This window comes from Anastrepha ludens, chromosome 3 (genome assembly GCF_028408465.1).
Source record: "Anastrepha ludens isolate Willacy chromosome 3, idAnaLude1.1, whole genome shotgun sequence".
Classification (NCBI taxonomy): domain Eukaryota; kingdom Metazoa; phylum Arthropoda; class Insecta; order Diptera; family Tephritidae; genus Anastrepha; species Anastrepha ludens.
In genome coordinates this window covers 98,897,759-98,920,770 of record NC_071499.1, presented here as the reverse complement: position 1 = coordinate 98,920,770, position 23,012 = coordinate 98,897,759, and the positions used below count along the sequence as shown (strand labels likewise).

Here is a 23,012-nt window from a genome sequence, read left to right as displayed (position 1 = left end):
CATTAGTAAGTAGTTTTCGTATTGATCCAGAAATACCGCTACTGCTCAACCACGGCTCCCGGATCAAGACTACGTCGACTCCACCTTGCTCAAGATGGGGTAGTAAATTGGCGGATGCTGCCCTAGAGTTCTGAAGAATATTCATCTTCAATAATCTTCTCCAACACCCTGAGGTCAGTGTCCTCACCATGCGCTCGTCGGCGCACATAATACACTTAAAAGTGTCGGGTGGTACTGGCATTCTCACAGCACGATGAAGATCCAATGTTCTCCTTTATCACCTCCATGAAGACTGCAAAGGCGACGCCACTTTCTTACATTCTACCCTGAAAATGGCACAGTCTTCCCTGTCGTTGTCGACAACCTCGAGAGTGATAAATCCCGCCTGCTTAGCGACTTTGCTAAATGATTTCGGCAGTCGTCCACCAGTTTCAGGTTTCTTCAAGAGGTGTGTTTCCTCCTCTTTAGAGCGTTGCCGCTTGACTGCCGATTCCAATGGTGGTGCTTCTGCTCCTTCCCTTTCCATCCGGGCCCACTCAAACGTCCGTAGGTACTTCTCAGGCACCTGTTAAGTATTTTGGGCACCGTACCATTCCAGGATCTTGGTAGCTATGCGCTGATCATATAAGGTTTTCCTGCTCTATCCTGCGGTTCCGCATGCTGCTGCTTACAAATGTGCGGCGGATTCCCACTCACACCCTCTGAGACAATGCTCGAAGTCGGCTCCGAACCCCTTTCGCCCCTACTCGTATTGCCCGTCAGATCGAGCTAGTTACAGAAGGCGATTCCGTCCGTCTTTCCATAAGTGAGGAGGCTTTGGGGTTCGGAATCCCCCCTGCCCCATGAACATGACCAACGTACATTATTAAATAAGTTAAAGCCACATAGAACACATAAATTATTATTTCCTACCTTATGACCTAGAGAAATGACGTTATCAGCAATTGAGCAGTACAATTTATCACAGCTATTGGCCGAAATGTAAGAAACGACCAAAAACAGTGATCCAGTTGACGAAGATCCACTCTCGTAGACACACAGTTGGTCCAAAAGAGTATCACTATTTTCAAGCAAAGCGGAAGAAGATTTCAAAGTTAGCCAGGTCTCAACATGTACAATAACGGCGTAGTCCATATACAGACTAGAATTTCGAACGAAGCCTTGAAACATTTTCAAAGTATACCCACAGTTCACTTGAACTGCTTACAGTTTTGGAACTACTTGCGATGTTATTTCTTGACCCTCCTTTTTTTCTAAAAAACGAAAAGGGCGTAAGTTACGTCAGCGGGCCAAAGATCCGGCGAAACGCAAGGCTTAAAATTAACTTGTTTGGAAGTAACAGGCGGAGTTTGTTACTTTACTAACACCTAACAACATAAGAAATAAACGGTTTTCTAATAACAGGTGTTATTGGTGAATGGATTGCGCTATCGAGAGATGATGAACGATGTTTTGTGGCCGAAATTGGATGGTATTGATCTGCACAACGTTTATTTTCAACAAGACGGCGCTACATGCCACACAAGCAACGAAACCATTGATCTTTTACGGGAAAAGTTTCCGAAGCGTGTTACCTTTCGAAGAGATGTTCACAATTGGCCACCGCGATCTTGTGATTTAACACCTTGTGACTTTTTTCTTTGGGGACACGTGAAAGAGAAGGTGTACACCAACAGCCCAGGGTCAATTCAAGACCTCAAAGGTGGAATTCGTGAGGCTATCGATTACATAGGCAGCCACTTTACAATTCCATTATGGAATATTTCATGAAAAGGATATTGTCCTGTAAGAGTCGTCATGGTGGTCATTTGCCTGATGTTATTTTTCACTATTAACGGCATACCTTCCTCTTTATAATGAAATAAACATCCGATCATTCATATTAAAAAATATAATTTTTCTTTGAATATCAAAATAACACCTCTGTTTGGAAACCCCTATACTTTCTGTCCACACCAGCATATTTAACAATATAATCAATTATATTATCCGCAGAGATTGAAGGTAAGATGTAGCCACTTTTTACGATATACCACTTGCGAATTGGTACTTGAGTGCAAACCAACAACTCAGAGATTTTTACGAGGTTTTTCTCTACAAGGATCCAACCAGTATTAGATTGTCAGCAGGAGAAATTAGCTCACATTTGCAGCAACCATGGTAAACGCCGCAGATTGCATCGAAAAAGAAAAACTGGGATCATTAACAAAAACAAAGACATCGTGATGGTTTCGGCGGCATTGATAAAAGACATTAACGAAGATGAGTCAACAGCAGCGCAACACATTTATCACAACAAATGGGTATAGTAGTATTATCAGCAAGAGATGTAGCAGGCGGAGGCGATGCAGCTGCTACAACAACAACAACGTAGAAAAAGCACATGACGTTAGAGAGGCAGTTGCAACATTTGTGATCGAAGGGGGCGAGCTGCATTGCTAGCAACAATGTTTCTATCAGCCAAAATAGGAATTTCAGTACTGTCAGCTCAAAATGTAACTGACATAGACGACGCAGGAGTCATAATCGCATTCGTTGCATTTGTGAAAGCAGCAGATAAAACAACACAAGCACATGGTGCAGTAGTTGCTGAGAAATTACCAGTACAGCCGTCGGCAAGAGATGAGGACGAGATGAGATTGATTGGGCCGGTCAATTAATTTTTTTGCTGTTGTATACACCAGCCCAATATTTAGAATGTTTCACAAAACCATCCACTATGCAGCGAAGCTGTAAATTTTCCCAGTCAACATACATTAAATGACATTTTGAACACAAAAGTTAGACTGCAGTGAAAGAAATTCAGTATTTAAAACACTAAATTTTTCAATAAGCTGCAATCGTTCATCATGCAAAGCACTAATTAAGAGATCAGCTTAGCACAGAGAAAATATTCTCTCCATGAAACACCAAAATGAAGAAATCATTACTCTAACAGCGGTCTTCCTTTTTCTTTTTTTTTTTTTTTTTTTGGAGGTTCAAATCAAAATGTTAGAAACATCATCAATGGTGCCGTCGCACCAGTGGTATGTGGGGCATGCTCCCACTAACACTATAACAACCCTCCTTATCGGCTGAATTCCACCCTGGGACCGTGGTAACATTTCGTCAAGGTGGAGCCGCGTTTATGTCTATTGATTGTCAGATTTAGGAGATAGAGGAATTGCAGAGTAATAATTTATTATTCCCAAACAATATAAATGTAATAGAAAAATAATAAATAGACTAAGGCATGAGGCTATTTGTGAAATTCAAAAATATTAAACATTTAATAATTTTGATTTGGTTTGTTGTTACTTTTTTTTTTTTGCGGATTAGGGGGCTTAAAATACATAATGCATGATCACAGCTGCCGTCGCAGCAATGGTGTGTCCGGAGACAAAAAGACTCCCCGTCACCCACCCTAGAACCGTTTTCGCATTACTTCAGAGTGGCGCTCCATTTTTCTCATTACAAGGTCTAAGCCTAGGATTAACCACAGATGATTTCTTAGATATCCTCGCTCCACGATTATATAGTGGTTTTGTGAGCGATTGCATTATCCACCGTTCGACGTTCTTGTTGTCAACGTTATCGTCGGTTGTATCTCCGTATATGCATGTAGGGTGTTCGCACTTCGCTATTTTGAACAGGTATTTCTGCCCCAAAAGGTTTGTAGTAGTAGTAGTAGTAGTATTTATTGCAAATAAAAGTAAAATATACAAAATTTGAAATTTACTTATTGCAATATTAAGGAAAAAAAAATATTTACAATAATTTAACGACAATGGCATGAGCCGTCTGTCGATTTATTTTTCGTGCAAAACAATTTTCGGTTTACGGTTTTTAAAACCAGTTAAACTCTTTTATTAAGTAATCTCTGTACCTAAAGGTACGTAGGAGTTTAACCTGCTACAATATCCTGAATGCAGTTGATGAAGCTTCAGACCTCCTACGGATATCAGAAAAGCCACAGGGTGGTTCCTAATGCTCTTTTTAAAACATTTTAAGAACGCGACTACTGTGCTTCTTAATTGGGAGGATATCCAGTAGGATGATATCGCAGGAGCTATTCCTGGTAGCACTTAATGCAGGCTGAATCGTCTCCCAGCCACCTTAAGAGGCATCTCTTCGAATTAACTGACGAGATCCAGGGCTTTAGACAGTACGAACGCGTTGTTTCGACGCGATTGGATTCGTCGGAAATGACCGTTAAATAACGGACTTGTGTAATAACATGAAAAATTGGCTAGTAGACTACCGGTTTATTTTAAATGAACTTTCAGCAAAAATTTTACTTCATTAAAAAAGTTACTTTTACTTACCTTGCTCTGGAATTCTGTAAACAATTATTTTCGGAATTTTATATTAATAACAACCATTTGTCTTTAATTGTTCTGCTAATTTGAAATGAAATAAATCATTTATTATTTAGTCACTATTTTATTGTCTATGTTGCATAAAAAATCATAAACCAAAGGGTCAATTACAAGTACATAGATCGATCAGTTGCTTTTTGCTTTTTGTTAGCTATTTTTGATCCAAATTGGATTGCCCTCTTCTTTAATTTAGCTAAGTTTTTTAAACCTAGCTGAAAACCATATAACCTCAAAAATAATTTATCACCAATGCCTTCTTTTAACAGAAAACAACAAAGCTGACAGGGTGAAAATGAACGAATGTATTGAACCAGATTTTCTTCAATAAAAGGCGCTCTTAATGTTTTACCATTGTCGGCTACAACTCTATCATCTCGGCCTAAATTACGTTTCCAAATTCGGCCCCAATCGTGTTCTAATTCTTTACGAAGGTTTGCCAGTTTCTGGGTTTCATTTCCTTCATAGCGACAAAATGCCTTTCTGTGCCTCATGTATCCTCCAAAAAGTTCATCAGCACCACTTCCGACTATAACAACCTAAAAATATAAAATTAGATATGAGTATTAATTAACCCCTTTGCTTCACCAAAGCATGATTTTGTACAAAATCGTGTGCACACTTATGTTTACATAATTTTGACTTCATCTTTTTACAATATTTCCAAAAATTATCATCAAAATTCTCAACTGTTTTATCAGCCTATGGGTATGCAGTTGTATATCTCAATCAATTTTAGAATAATAAAGTGTCAATTTGAAGTCGCTCAAAAATCTTTTTGGATTATGATTTTGAGAATCTATGCTTAGTCTTTAATGTTAGTTTGAAACTTATTTCTTTCATCGGGAATTTTTATGATTGGGAATGACAAGTACAGTGAAACCTCGATATAACTAATGTGAAGGGAACCAGAAAATTTTTCGTTATATCTATTTATTCGCTATATGTACTTATTGGTAAAACGAAATTTAAAGAAATCTGAAAGAAAATTCGTTATAAATACTGTTTTTACCTGTTTACATCAAAATAATGATAAAACTGCACTGAAGTGGGGTGGATATAAAAAATAAAAAGTTATAAACTTTTTCAATTAGATTTTACTAAAATAATAGGTTATTTTTGTTTGTTTGCGCAAGTTTCGATTGCAGCCATCAATACTTCGCTCAACTAATGCTGAGCTATCGAATGCACTTTTTGGTATAGCTTCCTGTGCCTCAAGAAAAGTTTGGAGCTTTTCAACCATTTGTTTAGCTTCTTTGGCAGTGATAACGTTCTCGACCTCTTCATCCTCCTCAACAAAGTCGACCGTACTTCTGTTCAAAACAGTATCAACAATGTAATCATTAGTAATAAGACCAGCAGTACTGACGTTATCATCGAAAGTAACAAAATCATCAAATTGTTCATCCAAATTGAAATGGCTTTTAACGACAAGCCATTCTTCGCTGTCTTGAACACAATCATTTATGGTCAAAATGTTTGGACTGTCGACAAAGCCACATGTCACAAAACAGTTGACTACCGTTGGTTGTTTTACGTTTTCCCATGCTTTATGGGCCATTTTGATGCCTTGTAGAACGTTGATACTACTCTTGCGCCCCTCTTCCATATCATTAATTAAAATTTTGACCACCTCTTAGCGATAGAATTGCTTGAAATTTTTAATTATCCTCGGATCTAGAGGTTGTAGTTTCGATGTTGCGTTTGGCGGCAGAAATTGTAATTTAACAGATTTCAGTGATGTAGGGTTTTTGTACGCCATGCAGTTATCAACGAGCAATAACACTTTGCGATTAGCCTTAGTCATTTCGTTGTCAAATTTTTCTAAGTAATCCAACCATATTTCAGTAGTCATCCAAGCTTTTTTGTTCGCAAAGTAGTCCACTGGGAAGCTTCTAATATTTTTAAAGCATCTTGGATCAGCCGATTTTCTGATTACCAGCAATTTTCTCTTCTCAGTGCCAGCACCATTTACCGTAAATAAAATTGAGGGTATTTCCTTGCTATGTTTTCCGCCGTGGCATTTCTCAGATTTAAGTGACATTGTTCGACCAGCTGCGCATTTAAAAAATAGCCCAGTTTCGTCTGTCCGCTTTCATAGCGCTTTTTAAAATTTTCAAGTCATCCGCTACTAGCCTTAAATTCCTTGTGCCCCATACGTGCAGCGAATTCTTCAGCTTTGGCTTTAATTAACGAACCTCCTAAAGGAATGTTTTGAGTCCGACATTGTGAAAACCATTTAAACAAACAGTGCTCAATGTCTCCATATTCAGCAGTCCGCATTCTTTTGTTGTTGTAGCAGCATAAACATTCCCCATACTTACATACGGGGAATGCTGCTGGAGTGACAGTCCTTGGCCGGATATAAATCCGGGTCGTTTCGGTAACGTAGAACCGACTGTCGTGGAAACGTCCGCATTCTTTTCATCTGCCTTGGTGTTGCAAATAATCTCCCCATTTTTTAAAATTGTTGAAAGAGTAGTCGGCGGAATATTAAATTGTTTAACAATTTCTTGCTTCGATTTATCAGCTTGATCAACGACATCAATTATTAATTTTTTCTCGCGAATAGAAATTGAATTACGTTTTAATGAATTCATTTTGGCAAAAGTCAAGGCACGAGTGACTATAATTTCACACATTTTTGTGCACACGTACCATAATTACGGGACTTTTGCTTATTTTGCTTTGTTCTCACTTTTTTATACTGAGGTTTGGGATAACGGAACTTTAACGGCTTGACACAAATTTGATTTTGCCTTAATTTATTTTCGATGTATAGAGGTGTTCGAAAAATTGCTTCGCTATATAGAGGCTTTCAGACTCAGAAATTCTTCGTTATAACTGTAGAGCATTTTTATATGAAAAACTTCGTAAAAGCGAGTAAAAAAATAAATATTCGTTATGTTGAGTTTTTCGTTATAACGAAGTTCGTGATATCGAGGTTTCACTGTATTACTCAAATTTTCAAAAGAAAAACCAAAAATGTTGTTGCGAATTATAGACCCATCGCTAAAATGTTTGAAGTCATTGCTAAGGGTAAAATGGCTTTAACAGTTCTAAATTCCACATCCCCGTATCAGCATGGCTTCATCAAAAACCCATTGTGCCTTATGTTGCTATTGTATTTGTTGAGGACATAAAAGTCAATCGACCTAAACTTCAATTATTCACCACCCTACTCTCCATGCCCGCTGCAACAAATGAAGCGTGAAGAACCAGAAAGCTATTTGTTTTGTTTTGTTCGTCGAGAGGGGTCTTTACTACTCATTTGCCTACTTAGTCCAAAGTAGCACATGTTGGCAAGAGAGATTATATTGGATTTCTAGACTGACATTGTTATAGGCGTAAAGGTTCCTAAATATACGAAGTCTTCTACAACCTCGAAATTATAACTGCCAACAGTGACGTAAGTGATGTCAATATCATCGGCATACGCAAACAATTGTACGCTCTTATAAAAAATTGTGACTGAGCGATTAAGTTCTGCGGCCCGTACGATTGTTTCCAACATCAGGTTAAAGAAGTTTCACAACTGCGAGCCACCCTGTCTGAAACCTCGTTTGGTATCAAACGGCTCGGAGAGGTCTTTTCCAATTCTTATGGCGCAGCTCGTACTGAGCAACGTCATCTTGCATAGCCTTTTAGTTTTGCGGGGATACCAAATTCAGACATTGCGTCATACAAGTAACTCCTTTCCGTCCTGCTGAATGCAGCTTTGAAATCGACGAAAAGATGGTGTGTGTCGATTCTCCTTTCATGGGTCTTTTGCAAGATTTGGCGTATTCAACTATCATCCATTTTATTCCGCTTCTCTATAAGTTTTTTAATTTCCGAATGGAATTAAATGTTGTCATAATCTTACTTAATCATTGGCTTAAATGGAACGTGAGTGTGAAATAATTTTACTACATTCTTATGTAAATATTGCATCTGGTCGTCAATAGATATCAAGTTATTTACACAGAACCTATTAAATTGTAGATTCCTTGTTAAGCTTAACGTGGTTGCTTTTAAACTCTCTAAAGCTAAAGTATTGTACGTCATCAATAGTAGTGAGACAGGGGTCGAGGTCAAGAAAATTAAGTCATGTTTGGAAAAAGAAGGTATGTATAATTGGTAATATAATAAAAATAGTCTTAACTTATTAGTGTAAAAGAGATCAATTAAAGGTACACTACTATTGATGAAGTAAGTCGGAGTTACTGAACTCACTGGCAAAATACCAAAAAAGCCCAGTAGATTAGTTATGCAGTGCTCAAGTAACAAATTGCAGTTATTGTCACCAGCAACAATAATATCTTCATATCATTCAACATTTTTATTTCGATGGAACACACTGCCAACAAGAACTTTACGATTATTGCAGACAATTTCTACAAACAAATGTTTAACACTAGATTTAGATTTCACAAAACATTTCAATACCTCAATGAGCAGTGTCTTTTTCAATGTGATCCAGAATTCGAAGTCTTCTGCACGGAAACGTCCTCGAGTCATATCTTTGGATACATTAACATCAGTTTTCCAACTTCAGCTTCACGCAGCGATAAGTTCGGCTTTGTCGCAGACAAATCAATGATCTTGCTTTGCGGATGTAATTTATTTTTTTGGCCTTGTACGGGGGCGCATCAACGTTTTTAACTTCAGTAAACCATTGCACCCATTTATTTATGAACGCCTTCCTCGACTTCTTTAAATATTTTACTGCAGATTCACGTGACATTTTTGGGCCTTTAGGGTGTGTAGTGTACACTTTAAATCGTTTTTCATGCGTGGAACGCCTTTACTAAAAACAACGTACGCTTTCTAATTTTTCTCACAAAACTAAAAAAAATGACACAAGGTGTATAACGAAAAGGATACACCTATTTAGCAGCAAATGTTTTTACAACGGAAACCTACGTTTGGATTTTGCCGGTCAAGCTTCTATTACACAGACTGCATATATAAAATAAATACATAAATGAAAACTTACTCTTGCAGGTGAAATATATTCCTTTCCTAAGCATATACCTTTGCCACGGGAAGCAAACCAAAATGCACAGCCAATAGACTCATCTAAAATCGTATTTAATGGAAATATAAGATGTTTAATATGAGTTTGTAAATTATCATATAGCTCTTCTCGTGATATGTTAACCTCAACGTAGTTCCACATCCTGAAATAAAAAATTATTCTTGTAAAAACATTCCAAATATTTTTTCATTTAATTACCGTTGAGGATACAAGTTTTTCAATTCCAAGAGAGAAGCTTTGGCAGAATATCTATCCGGCACGTCCCACTTTACTTCTCCAGAAGTCCCTAGTTTTTCAAAGGCAACATTTATAAGATCAATTGGATCATTTTCATTTACATATTTATTTGATAAAGCTGCCAGAATTGAGCAGTCAATGCCTCCAGAAAAAAGGATTGCAATCTTAGCATGATTGCAATTACTACCATTATGTATACAATCCATACAATATGGTGTAGTGTGGCGAACACGATTTTTTACAGAGTTTTCGAGCAAAATGGAAAACTGCTGAAGCTCAAAAACTAAGTTTTGATCCTCCAATAAAGCTTCAAATAAATCATTCGAGGAGGAATCCAGGTTTGCACAGATTTCGTAGAAATTAAAAGATCTCTGTTGAATAAAAATGTACAATTTTTGATAACATCTTTGATGAAAACAGTTTTTAGTAAAATTAAAAAAGATTGTTTATAACAATTGTAAATATTCATTTAAATCTATCTATCTTATCTAGAACTCCATACCAATCCTTTCAGGCGTTCCCGCAAAAACCGCCTATGCTTCAAGAGATAGTTTACCGCAATTATATGAAAAAGACTCCATAAGTGAAGTCCAAAATACCTGAAAGCAGCAAAATGTTCTCCCTTTTACAGGCGTCCGTCTCTGATATTTCGAATATTAATTATAGTGCGACTCAAGGATAATAGATTTAACAGGTTTCGCCAATAACTATGGTGAAAAACGAAATTGGGAGGGGAACTTCGGCTGCCACGTCACAGGGGGATTCGCCAGACGAATTCCGCACGATAATCACATGTATTCACACACTCGTCAAATCAGTCGTTGTTCAGTCAACCACAGGTATGCTCTGCGATTTTCACTTTGGATAAAAATATCGGACAAAGAATTTGCCTTACATTTTGTGTTTTGAACGGGATTCCGTGTGCCGAATCGTTGAAAATGTTGCAGAAAGCCTATGGCGAGTAGGCTTTATCAAACACACGGGTCTACGAGTGGTATAAGACTTTTGCAGAGGGCCAAGAATTCGTTGAAGATTTGCCCCGAGCTGGTCGCCCATCAACGTCTTCAACGGATGAAAATGTCGACAAAGGCAAGGAAATGGTGCTGGAAAACCATCATTTAAGTTTGAGGGAGGTAGCTCGTGACCTTAGCGTCCAAATCAATTCGCAACATTTTACACCATCACTTTTGCATGAGACGCGTGGCTACTCGACTCGTTCGAAGAGAGTTAAATTTCTATAAAAAAATTCATCGGAAAAAAGTGGCTGAAGACATGCTTGAGCAGTTGAATTCGGACCCAACGTTTACCCAACGCATCATAACACGTGATTTTGTTTTTTTTTTGGTATGCGAACCTGGGAGGTGGAATCTTGAGCCGACTCATACGTATGCCCGATTCACATGCGACATTCCCGGCTCTTTTTGAACTAAGTTTCGTAATGCCTGCGGAATAAACCACCCCATCACCTCGCTGTTCTGCTTTTTCCATTCAGCATTACCAGTTAAGATTTTCCTTCAAGGCGCAGGATGTGTTTATTCACTCATTTGTCTGCGTTCATTATCATCATGTCTCAGCCTTCGCATAATTGTAGAGCCAATGTTACAACCATAGTTCCACGTTTCTTCAGATTCTAGCATATATTGTACTAGGTTAGCAGCTGTCATGCTCTCGCCGATATTTGAGCGCCACATGCTTCGTTCCCCATCAAATCTAGAGCATTCTAACACGGCATGCTCAGGAGTTTTATACTTTTCTTGGCAGTATAGGCAAAATGAGGAGTCTGTGTGCTTGTGTTTGTACAAATACTGCCTGAAACAGCCATGCACCGTTAAAAACTGCGTCAGCATGAAGTTAACGTTTCCATGAGTTCTCCGGATCCATTTTTGTATGTCAGGGATCATAGTGAAAGTGGTTCTTCCCTTCCCACTATCGTTCCATTTGGTCTGTCAATCTTGCAGAGCGGTCTCATCGATCCTCTGTAGGGCGCCCTCAATGAGGTTTTGTTACCAGATACACACTCGTTTTTTGCATACTGGTATTTTTGTTTCATGAATTTTACCTTTATATCGAGGGAGATTCTGCCTGCTATTACCCCTGCTACTTCGTCAGATATGGTCCTATTACCTCTAATGATTCCGACATTGCATAATCTGTACACCCGTTTAGCCTGTCTGAAGTAGCTGGGATATTTCACTACGTCGCCCCACACTTCCACAGCGTAAAACAATGCTCTCATTTTTTGTCTTGGTCCATCCACATTGGGCATCAGTCGCGATAAAGCAGCGCAGGATTTTGCAGTTATCGAGGTTGCGTATTCCAGATGCTTTTTAAAACTGAAAACCTTAATATTTTATGGTACCTGTAACTTTCAGTTGAAGGTTTTCAACTCTTCGTCCAGAACTTATGAGAACCAGTTCGCTCTTATGGTCTGCTAGTCTTAGCCCAGACGATTTAATCATTGCTTAATTTTATTGATGGTGTCCTCTACCCTTCGTGACACTTCTTTTAGAGTTTCCCCCACGACTACTACAGCTAGATCATCTGCATACTTGCTTGTTCGTGCTGTTCCACGCGGAACACTCCATCATACATGGTATTCCACAGAGCCGAGCCTAGTACAGAGCCTTGGGGAACTCCTCCAGTTACCTTATAGCTTTTGGGGCCTACGTCTGTATTATACCATAGGGTTCTGTTATCAAGGTATGAAGCAATTAGCTTTATCAGATAGTTCCGCACATTCATACTCCGAAGTGCCATCAGCATTTGGTCCCATTCGGCCGTATTGAACGTGTTTTTAACGCCCAGAGTCACGACTACGCAATATTTTTGGTTCCTCCTAGCCATATTCTACCAGATATAGCAGTTTTTGCTATTATAGACTGCTGCTCTGCGATGCTTTCTGAAGCCGTATTAGCGGGCTGACAGACCTGTATAGTATTCTGAGTACTGCTCTAGTCGGTTGCAGATTATTGATTCTAGCACCTTACCAGCGGTGTCCAGCATACAGAGCTACCTGTATGATGAAGAATTTTCTGGAGATTTTCCAGGCTTCGGCAGTAGGATTAGTCGCTGTTGTTTCCATTTCATAGGAAAAACTCCGCTTTTAATGCATGTTGTGTACACGTTTCAAAAAACTTCTGGTTTCATTTGCAGTGTGTAATGTCAGCACGGCGTTATGGATTCCATCAATGCCCGGGATTTTTTGCAATTTAATTCTTTTGCAGGCCAGTTCTATTTCGTCGAGGTCCACTTCGGGCACTTTGTCCTCGTTATCAGTGAAATCCCTTCTGATAGAGAGTACACCTTCATCCGGGAAGAGGTTTGTTACTATGTGTAGCATTTTAGCATGTGGTAGCAGCATGCTAGTACTCCCATTCCGGAACTTTTTTAAATAATTTTATAAGCGTTACCCCATGGATTCGCATCTACCTCATTTCGGAGGCTAGCAAATGCCTCCGTCTTGCAAATGCCTCCACCAATAATTATGCTCTCCCATTTCCTCGGCATTTACGAAGGATTTCAGCATCGCACGCGACTGATAGTTGGCGTATTATGCAGTTGGCTTGCTGTGCCTCTGGCGTCCTTTATTATCTCTAGGAAGTACAAGAGCATTTCTTCATCTAAGTTGCTGGTTTTCCAGCCTCGTTTTTATACTCTTTCGACGTGTTTTCGAATTTGAAAGCACTATGTAGGACTCCATTCGAACAGGATCATCTTATGATCACTATGTGTATACTTCTCAGGCACATGCCATCGTGTCGTTCTAGCTATTGTTGGACTAGCAAAGGTCAGGTCTATGGTGGAGTTGCCTCTGCCATTGTCGAAGGTACTCTTATTGGCTCGATTTAGTAGCACTAGGTCTAGACTACCAAAGACTTCCAGTAGTGCTGCTCCCCTTTGTGTTGTTACCGAGCAGCCCCATTAAAATCGCCTGCAACTACTATCGCTGCTTTCCCTCTGATGTCTCTGGTCTATACATCAACCGTTTCTTCAAAATCAATAATGCTGTAATTTGGGGAAATATAGCAGCTACAAAAGAAAATGCCCTTTATTTTGGCGATTACGAATCCGTTATATTTCTGGGGCTGGATCTCAAAGGAGTAGTTGCCGCAGTTCATTATGGCTGCGTTGCCGTTTGCATCAGATGCCCCCCGGTTGCTATCTGTTTTGATGCGGTATGGTTCGCTCAAAAGAGCGATATCAATTTCTGTCTCATTTAGCGTTTGGTTGAGGGGATCTTGTGCAGCTTCACAGTGATTGAGGTTTAATTGCAGACACTTAATTATTCCTGGTTATACATATTGTTAATCGCTTTCTTATAAATCCAACATTTGGTGCTGCCTAAAATGTGCTGTTTCATTAAACCCCTTGATTTTACACACAGAGTAGCTTGGATTTACAGTGCATGACAGACACCGATAACATCGCGTTAGCGTTGACTTTTCCCGTATTCGGCATCGTACCTATCCCACTTTTAGTTTGACTACTTGTAGCAATTTCCTTGCATGCTTGATGGGGAGTACTAGAGTCGCTATTTGCGTGTTATCTCGAAGTACCCGCATTGACTTAACTGTGCTATCTGTTAATCCATTAATTTCCTTCGTTTCTTGCAGATCTCTACATTCGATAGCGATTTTTTCACGCAGGCTTTTCACACTCGCCGAATAAGCCAGTATATTTCCTACCTGCTCTTTAAATTTGTCGGTTTGGTTACTAGCACCATTTCTCAGCTGAGTCAGAAGTTCCCCTTTCGCCATTCTTCTGATTTTGTTGACGCTTTCCTCAAGCTTTCAGCTCAGGTTTGCCTTCAATTGCTTTTAAGATATCAGCACATGGCTTGTCTCCGGTTTTAGAAATTATTAGCGCGTCGGTGCGTCCTTGTGCTAGCTTGCGCGGTCGCCAGTCATTTATCACAGCATGGCTCTCCGTATGCTGTGCTATTCGCTTGCTGTCCTTTCAGCTCCTGTCGTTTTGCTAGCTATAGAAGTAAGCTTCCTATTCACTCTGCTACCTTGCTTGGCCAATACAGCTTGCTGAGCTTTCGCATTTTTGGCATTTTTCCCCTGCTATTGGCGTACCTGGGGTGAAGATGCTTCCTTTAAAAGGATCGCTCATTCTTGACGAATCATCCTATGCCACCACCGCGTCATCAGATATATTGGGTGTAGTTGGGCAAGTCGGCGATCTTGAAGGGATTTTTCCCTTTCCCAGCATTATCTGCTAATATGATTTCATTATCCTTCTCATATCCGCTGTTGCTGGTACTGTCGCTTTTTTCCGCTATAGTTAGCGCTTGCTGTTATTGTACTTTTTGTGTCTCCATTTAATAAGGGCCCCCATGCAAGTCCGTTATATCTCGACGTCGTATAGATGCTTCATAAACCCATGATTATCTATACAATGTATGGAGGCCATGCGAGGGTTGACATACGACTTTATGAGTACATGCGTTCAGAGCCGCGTCGGCACTAACCAGGCAAAATGACACACATGACCAACTAAATGGTGACGGCTAGAGAGCGTTATTTGAGGCCTGCCAGTGTTTTAGCGTGACGGGAGATATCGTGACATTAGCCCAGGAGCCATTTCAGTAGGGTGTCACGCTTACCTACCAAAGCCATAGAATACCACGATAACCAGCCCATTTGAAACAAAATCCTCTCCTATCGCCAGTTTGCCATAATTAAGATCTTAGTGATCTCGATTTTAATGGGGTCCCCCCGCCGTTTTTTTACCTGTTTTGCTCAGCCTATTGCCGTTGAGTTAATACTCGAAGCTAACAGACTGAACTGTGGATTTTAGTCGCCTCCTACGATGAGCATACCTAACCGCGGGCAAATTCTAACCCTCTAAACCACTGAGGGGCGTAACAGGTGATGAGACGGGGATATATGAGTTTGACATGCAAACCAGTCAACAGGCGTTTCAATGGCGCTATCCACATCAGCCGAAGCCCAAAAAACCACTTAAAAAGAAGTCAGTAAAAAGTGAAAGTAATGCTACTCGTTTTCTTTGATTATCATGATGTTGTGCACTCAGAATTCGTTCCAAATGTTTCTACGGTAAATAAAGAATAACATTTGCTAATTATGCGACGTTTGAGAGAGAATGTGTGTAAGAAACGGCCAAATTTGTGGAAAGAAAACTCATGGACCTTGCACCATGATAACTCACCGTCCCGCAAGGCGCATATTGTGAACACTTTTCTAACAAACCACTCGACGCATATCATCGAATAACTACCGGATTTAGCCCCCTGTGACTTTTTCCTTTTCTCTCGATGGAGGCCATTAAGGAGAATTCGCTGAAGGAGCTGAAGAAGATCTCTTCAAACGCGTTTAAAACGTACTTTGATGGGTGGACTAATGCTTCGAAAAGAGCCTATTTTGAAGGCGACAAAATAAATTTTCATGATTAAACAATTATTTAGCGTTTTATTGAACAATTCCCGATACTTTTTTGACAGAATGTATTCACACACTCTTCCAAATACACATTCACATACTCGTCCAATCACTCGTTGTTCAGACGCAACGAAGTGACATTGTGTTAATTTTTTTTTTTTTGTATATTACTAACACATTCTTAGTTTTTTCGTAAACAAACCGATTCACTACCCCGGCTACGTCAGTCCATCAGTTGATTCTGCCAAATTCGCTGAAAGCCGGCTAACGGTCTGACATTGGCCAGACCTCTAACATCTTTTCACCATGGGCGCGAGTATATACGGCAACGATGTAATCGATAACTCTTCCGGCACTTTTACAAGTTTTGCATCAAATTTAGTCAGCCAAATACACAGAAACATTTGTTACTCTTCATTTTTTTAACGTTGCTTACCGAGCGGACGTGTGTGAAGTGGCTCCGGGAAGAATTTAAAAGAAGCACTGCTATCGGATCGCAAACACCAGCTATCTCTATAGTGCTGTGAAGGCAATTTTGATCGAAATAATAATGGATCACGACATTTTCTTTTGTTCGTTTTATTATACATGGTGAACGATATGAAGTGTTACCAACTTCACACTGCTTGTATCTGTAAAACAGCTCATGACATCAACGATTGTTCTAATGACAGTTCAATATTCTATTGTTTATAAGCCATCATAAGCATTTGCATCACAGTTTTGTTGAAAATTGTTTTTTTCTGTAATGGAATTCAAACGTAATGGTGTGATTGCATTATATTTGGCTGGAAAATCACAACTAGTCATTGTTCGTGAGCTCAGTCACCTCAAAGTGAATAAAATGCTTGTGTATCGCACTATAAAATGTTACAAAGATACTGGTAGCATTGCAAAACGCTATGGAGGTGGACCAAAAAAACCGCAACAACGCCAGAAATGGTTCGGAAAGTGAAGGCTCGACTTGAACGAAATCCACGTCGAAGTGAAAGAAAAATGGCCAAAGAACTGAAAATATCGCAAAACAGTATTCGACGCATATTGAAAAATGAGCTCAAGGTCAAGGCTTACAAGTTCCAAAAAGCACACGATCTTTCACCCCAGCAAAACAAAGGTTTGGTGTGAAAGAGCGAAGGAGTTGTTGCGCTTGCACGAACGTAGCGAATATCCTAACATCGTGTTTTCTGATGAAAAAAATTTCCCAATTGAGCAATTCATAAACACTCAAAACGATCGTGTTTACTTGACCGAAGGCTCATTCGAGAATTTGAGCCTACGTATGGCCACTCGAAGCAATTCCCCATCGCGAATAATGGTTTGGGCCCCAGTGACCGCTGATGGACGCTCTCCAATCGTTTTTATCACACCTGGTGTCAAAGTGAATGCGACTTATTATCGGGAAAATGTTTTAGAAACTGCTTTAGAGTCGTGGACACGCAAACATTTCGGTCGTAGACCACGGACGTTCCAACAGGACTCGGCACCGTCTCAAAGCTCGTGTGAAGTGTGAACCAAGAATGGTTAAAAAATCTTGTTCCACACTTCATTTCGTCCACACAATGACTTTCGAATTCGCCAGACGAAAATCCGATGGACTATTCCATTTGCTCCATTTTGGAGAGCTAGGTGAGGACTAAAAAATATGTCAGTATGGATGCGCTCAAAAAAGCGATTATACGAGAATGGGCCAAAATACCTCAAGATCACATTCATGCAGCATGCAACTCATTTTTTGACCGTTTGAAGGCTATAGTCAAGGCAAAAAGCTGTCATATCGAGCTAAAATGAATATATGTTAAAATTGTAACATTTTTGAACAATTTTGTCCTTGTCTATTTCTATAGCAATAGTCGCACACGACTTCCGGAGTACTGTTTTCGTAATATTTTTAAAATTTTTACTTGGTGCGAATAAGCCACAAACGTAACAAAAGTTATTTCGAGTCGGGCACTGCATTTTTCGTAAGATGAAATATACAGAAAGACGCTTTCGCGCAACAAAACTTAAAACAATTGTCAAAGTATACGTCTTCTAGTAGCACAACTGTCAGATGATCGGAACTTCCGGAACTGTAACAAACACACAAATGGCACAGAGTGTGTTGTATGAAACAATAAATTAAAGGTTAATAAGTTGTTTAAAAATTTGGAGTCCCTTCAAGTTATGCCGAAAATTTATATTAGGAAATTTTTCTTTTTTTTAGAAAAAAAAAAATTCAAGAAAATATGAGAATTGATAAATTTTTGTTTTTTAATTTTACATAATAAAAACATTTCCACGAGTCTGCCTGCAAAAATTCAGCGCGATTGGATCACGGAAAAAGGGTTAAAAATTGATCCAAAGTTTTTCACACAGGCGGACTACGAGCTCTATATTTTATACATAAAAAAAAATTCTGACGTGTACATGAAAATCGCCGATACACGTTCTTTTTATTTTTTCTCCCCTTTCCGAAAAAGTAATTATATTTAAAGTCAACACCATCTTTTTCGCCGGAAATAACTGAGAGTTGATATATATTGGGACCAAAGCTTAGCGGTTCAAAGGAAAATAAATTATTTAAAGTGCAAAACCAAAAATTGCGCCTTTAGCGACCTAAGTCTAAATTATTCATAACAAAGTAAGGTATAATAATATATATAATTTGCTCATACCTTTAATTTTAAATTGCTTCTTAGCCAATTTGGGGTTAAATTGTCTGCAATGGATACTGTTAATCCAAAAATATTATTCAAGTTCTTTATTTCATCAGAAATTACATCAGTAGTTTGTTTCCAAGGAAAAAGCTTCCACTCTGTCGGAAAAGCAACATCAAACATGTATAACCCCAGAGGAGGCAATTCCATTGAGTATTTTCTACTTGCGCCAAAATTACCTGTGCAAAAAGTTCACGACTAAGATCATAAAAAAAATCAAGCTTTTGTGGAAACAAATCCGGATTTATAAGATAATAAGTAACAAAGTAATATAGGTTCGGCTCTTCTCTTTTAAAAGCTATTCAAAGCTATTATATGATACTATAAATACCTACATATAATATATTATATAAAATGTGTTTGCGAAATTATTTTATTATTGTAATATTATTATACTTGTAGACCAATAATAAAAATAAAATATAAAAATACACAGCTCGATTAGTTTCGCAATTGAAACACATACCAAACATACGGGTTTATTTATTCGAGCTAGATAGCTCATACGATTTTTTTGAACAAACTACGAAGGCGAAGTTATTACAGCTGATGGTATCCATATAAGTAAAAACATACTCTATTTGACCTATTCGATTCAGACAAACTGCATTGTATGGGTAGCAAGTACAGCCCTCAGACACAAATAAGTCCATTGTACTGCACTCGGGTTCCTTTTTTAATTTTCTTCAAATCTACTCGACCTCCGAAAAAATCTGAGTAGATCTTGTGGTGTCAAATAGACAAGGTGGTCGCTTCTTAAGACATCAGTGCCAGAGACCTCAACCCTGATTTGAGCGAAGGCTGGGCAGACGAACCGAAAGTGGTCCGCCATCTAATCCTTCTCTGCACATGCTGGGCAAAGTGCACTCTCTGAGATGCCTATCTTTTCCATATTCTTCGCCCACAGAAAGTGGCCCGTCATCAATCCAACCATCCTCCTACAGGAGGACCTGCGACAGTCGGTCGGGCATGACAGGAACATCAGTTTTGACCGTCTGCAGCCTTTCTCAGCCTGCCAACCTCGCTTGTGGGTTAGAGTAATCCGTTTGCTAACCGTGGCTTTGATGGCTGCAGAAGGGAGTGGCAGAAACGGCTCCGAGTTAAGGAAGTTAACCCCAGAGCCCATTCTGGCTAAAGAGTCAGAGATTTCGTTCCCGCGATACCCACGTGTCCCGGGACCCATGTTAGCATCAGGCTATTATAGTTCAGCCAGGATTTACAGGACTCGACTACCCCTAATGTGGCTGGGGGGCTGTGTAAGGCCACGAGCGCAGCTTGGCTGTCGCTGCAGACACATATAGATCTGCCTCTCAATCTGTTTTCCACAACAAAGTTCATCGCTTCTCGAACAGAATACACCTCCGCTTCAAACACAGATGCATGCATTCCAAGAGCAAAGATAAGTTTTGTTCCGTTGAATTCCACGTAGACCCCAGAGCCGGAGCCGTGTTCCTACCTGGAGCCATGCGTGAAAATGCGAAAACAATGTATGCCAGGTTCATTTTCTGAGTTTGACCACAGTTGAGCCTCTGGCAACACTACACTGTATCTCTTGTCTAGCACGACTCTGGATGGCATGGAATCAAGGTGCATGGCTAGGATCGTTGGATCAAAGTCCGTGTCTACTCTGTTGTCCAATGCCGGAAGATGGCCTTCGAGGTCTCTTCTTGAATGAAACCATCAAGTGGTGGTAGAATGCCGGGCTTGAAGTAGTCGGGAAAGCTCCGACACAACAGAGGGCCACAGTGCGTTGTAATGTCGATAGGGTCCTCCTGACTCACACGAGAGGGGGCCTATTCATCCAGACCACTGACGCATAGGTGATAATAGGTCTTACCATACCCGTGTAGATCTATAGGACCTTGCTAGGAGAGAGCCATGTTTTCCCAAAAACACTCTCGCACTGCTAGAAGGCTGTCAGTCCTTTGGATGTCTTTGTTTCAACGTGTGATTTCCAGAGGAATTTACTATCAAGGATTACTCCAAGATATTTAATTTCTTTGGATAGCTGGATTGTGACTCCTTTTAGCTTAGGCAGAACGAGTCCATCAAGCTTCCGGCGTTTATCAGATTACCTGGAAAGTGAGATTCCATCAGCAAGCTGAGTGTCTCACTTTGACTCTCCGTGAAGGAGCCATCAGATTTCCAAAGTGACCCCAGCTTTGCAGTTGGGTCCTTTTTCAGGATCCTAACCAATTTCGCCGTGTCACTCACAGATTCAATACCGCTGCAGAATTCCCTATAGGAATCTCTTTTCGATTTCCGAATAAGCCTCTTGTAGTTTTTTTGAACATTATGGTACGGCTCCCAGTCCTCAGCTAGGTTAGGCTTGAGGGCCCGGTTGAGAAATTTTCTCGACTCACCCCCAACATCTGGATCTCTCGATTCCACCAAGGAACGCCAAAAACTGAACAGAGCTAATCTACTTGTACATAATTTACTGTAATCAGCTCTGTTAAGAAGTTTCCCGCTTTCGAGTTGAACGAGGTGAAAAAGTCTTCGCGGTTTCACTTCATTTTTGACAATTCACACTATTCGTAGCTCGTGAGACTTCTCTATACATTAACGTTCTCTGCGTCCGCCTTGCCCGATAACTTTCTTTAACGTGCATTATAGAAAAACCTTTCGTGGTAGCAATGAAAAACCAACCACTGAATATGCTCCTCCCCCAACATTTTTATGAACAGTGAACTTTTTTTTTAAGCGCCATACACAAAACTGTGATTAATCCTCGGGAGTTTCTTTCCACAAAAATAAAATTACATGTATTTGTACTTACGTGAAGTACTGAGGAAACAAAGATTTCCAAATTCCTTTTCAATTATAAGAGAATTGCGACCCATCGAATCTCTACATATATATAGAGAACGGGAACATTTGTTAAAAACTATTAGGCTGAAAGATCCCTCCATAGATTGTATTAAATCGCACATTTCTCTATCGTCTTTGCAAATCGAAAACTTTTTTCCCAACCATTCCGTATCAGAAGCAGCGTGTGACTTATCAGTAATATTAAAGATGTCGCCATTAAAAAGTATGATAAAATTTCCTTCTTGCAAGGGTTGTGAGCACAGACTCATCCCTTGATGCCAAAGTACGGAACTACCAAACTCCAAAGAGACATTGTCAACATTTATGTTGAGGAAAGAAAAATAATCTGGACCACGTCTTCGTAAAAAATGTACCAGTTCGTGTTTCGTTTCAATTTTACAATTTATACCACAAAAAATTCCACACATTATATATTTGATATATGGTTGAAAGTATGAAAACAAATCAAAGCAATCAAAATAAAATTTCTTCCTTATGCAGGCCACAAACACTATACAAATCGAGACGATCCGTCGAAGCTCATTTTGGTACACACGTGTGAATTTGTTCACGATTTTAGTTTCACGTGGTTCATTGCTGAGTGGACATGGAAGCGGTTTGAAAATAGGAGCGAAAGCAAGATGTTTTTCACACATTTTATTTATATTAGCGTTTTTGACTACTTCTTTATATTTTTCTAATAAAATTTGCCACGATATTAATTTCACATTTCCGTATTTATATTCATCGCTCTTATTTTTCCACAACGATGGTTAGATTTTGAATAAATCTTTGAGTTCCTGAATAAATAAATTATTTATTTATTAGATATACAATTATTCATAATGAATAATTCTCTTGTTCTAGAGGAAGAGGAAGGCCTCCTCTGCGTTGGTAAGATCAGCTGGAGAAGGATTTGGCTTCATTTGGTGTTTTCAACTGCCGCCGGACGCCAAGAAAGAAATGGCTGCAGGCTTTTTTAAACTCGATCAAAACCGCTTAAGCGGTTATCGCACCAATAAAGAAGAACTGATCGAAGTCTTCAGTTTGGGTAGCATTTGAGTGAAGCGCAGATTATAATAATATTTTATAACACTTACGGAATGTCGAAATTAAATTAGATTTCTCCCGGTTTCGTAAGAATTTAGGACCACTTATTTTTTCAAAGTAACACACACACAGCTTGAACCGTTGATCTGGTGATAAACGATCTGTACTTAGTTGATGAACCTTACTTAACAGAAATGTCAACATAGCTTGCCATTTTCAGCGGTCAAACTATAAATATAAACTTAATAAACACGCGATATTAGTATAAAAGTATGAATATATTGCTATTATGTTCGCAAAACTGCCTCATGTAAGCGTCAGTTAGGTATAAGCTATTACGACAAATTGATCACATTAGAAGCGATTAGTTGAAATATCTTAATTCTGTTAGTGTTTCATTTTCAAAGCCGTTATGTTCCAAACAGCAAATGATGTGAAG

At 39.3% G+C, this 23,012-nt stretch overlaps 1 protein-coding gene across 1 annotated transcript; it reads right to left on the bottom strand.

Moving 5' to 3' along the window:
- Window positions 1–4,380: 4,380 nt before the first annotated feature.
- LOC128858572 (asparagine synthetase domain-containing protein CG17486) lies at window positions 4,381–22,027 on the bottom strand. The gene is made up of 5 exons (XM_054094965.1): window positions 21,492–22,027; window positions 18,671–18,891; window positions 9,574–9,983; window positions 9,334–9,517; window positions 4,381–4,894 (listed from the first exon to the last, which is right to left on the bottom strand). The coding sequence occupies exons 1-5, from the start codon at window positions 21,949–21,951 to the stop codon at window positions 4,466–4,468; spliced, it is 1,704 nt and encodes a 567-aa protein (XP_053950940.1). The 5' UTR covers window positions 21,952–22,027; the 3' UTR covers window positions 4,381–4,465.
- Window positions 22,028–23,012: the final 985 nt, after the last annotated feature.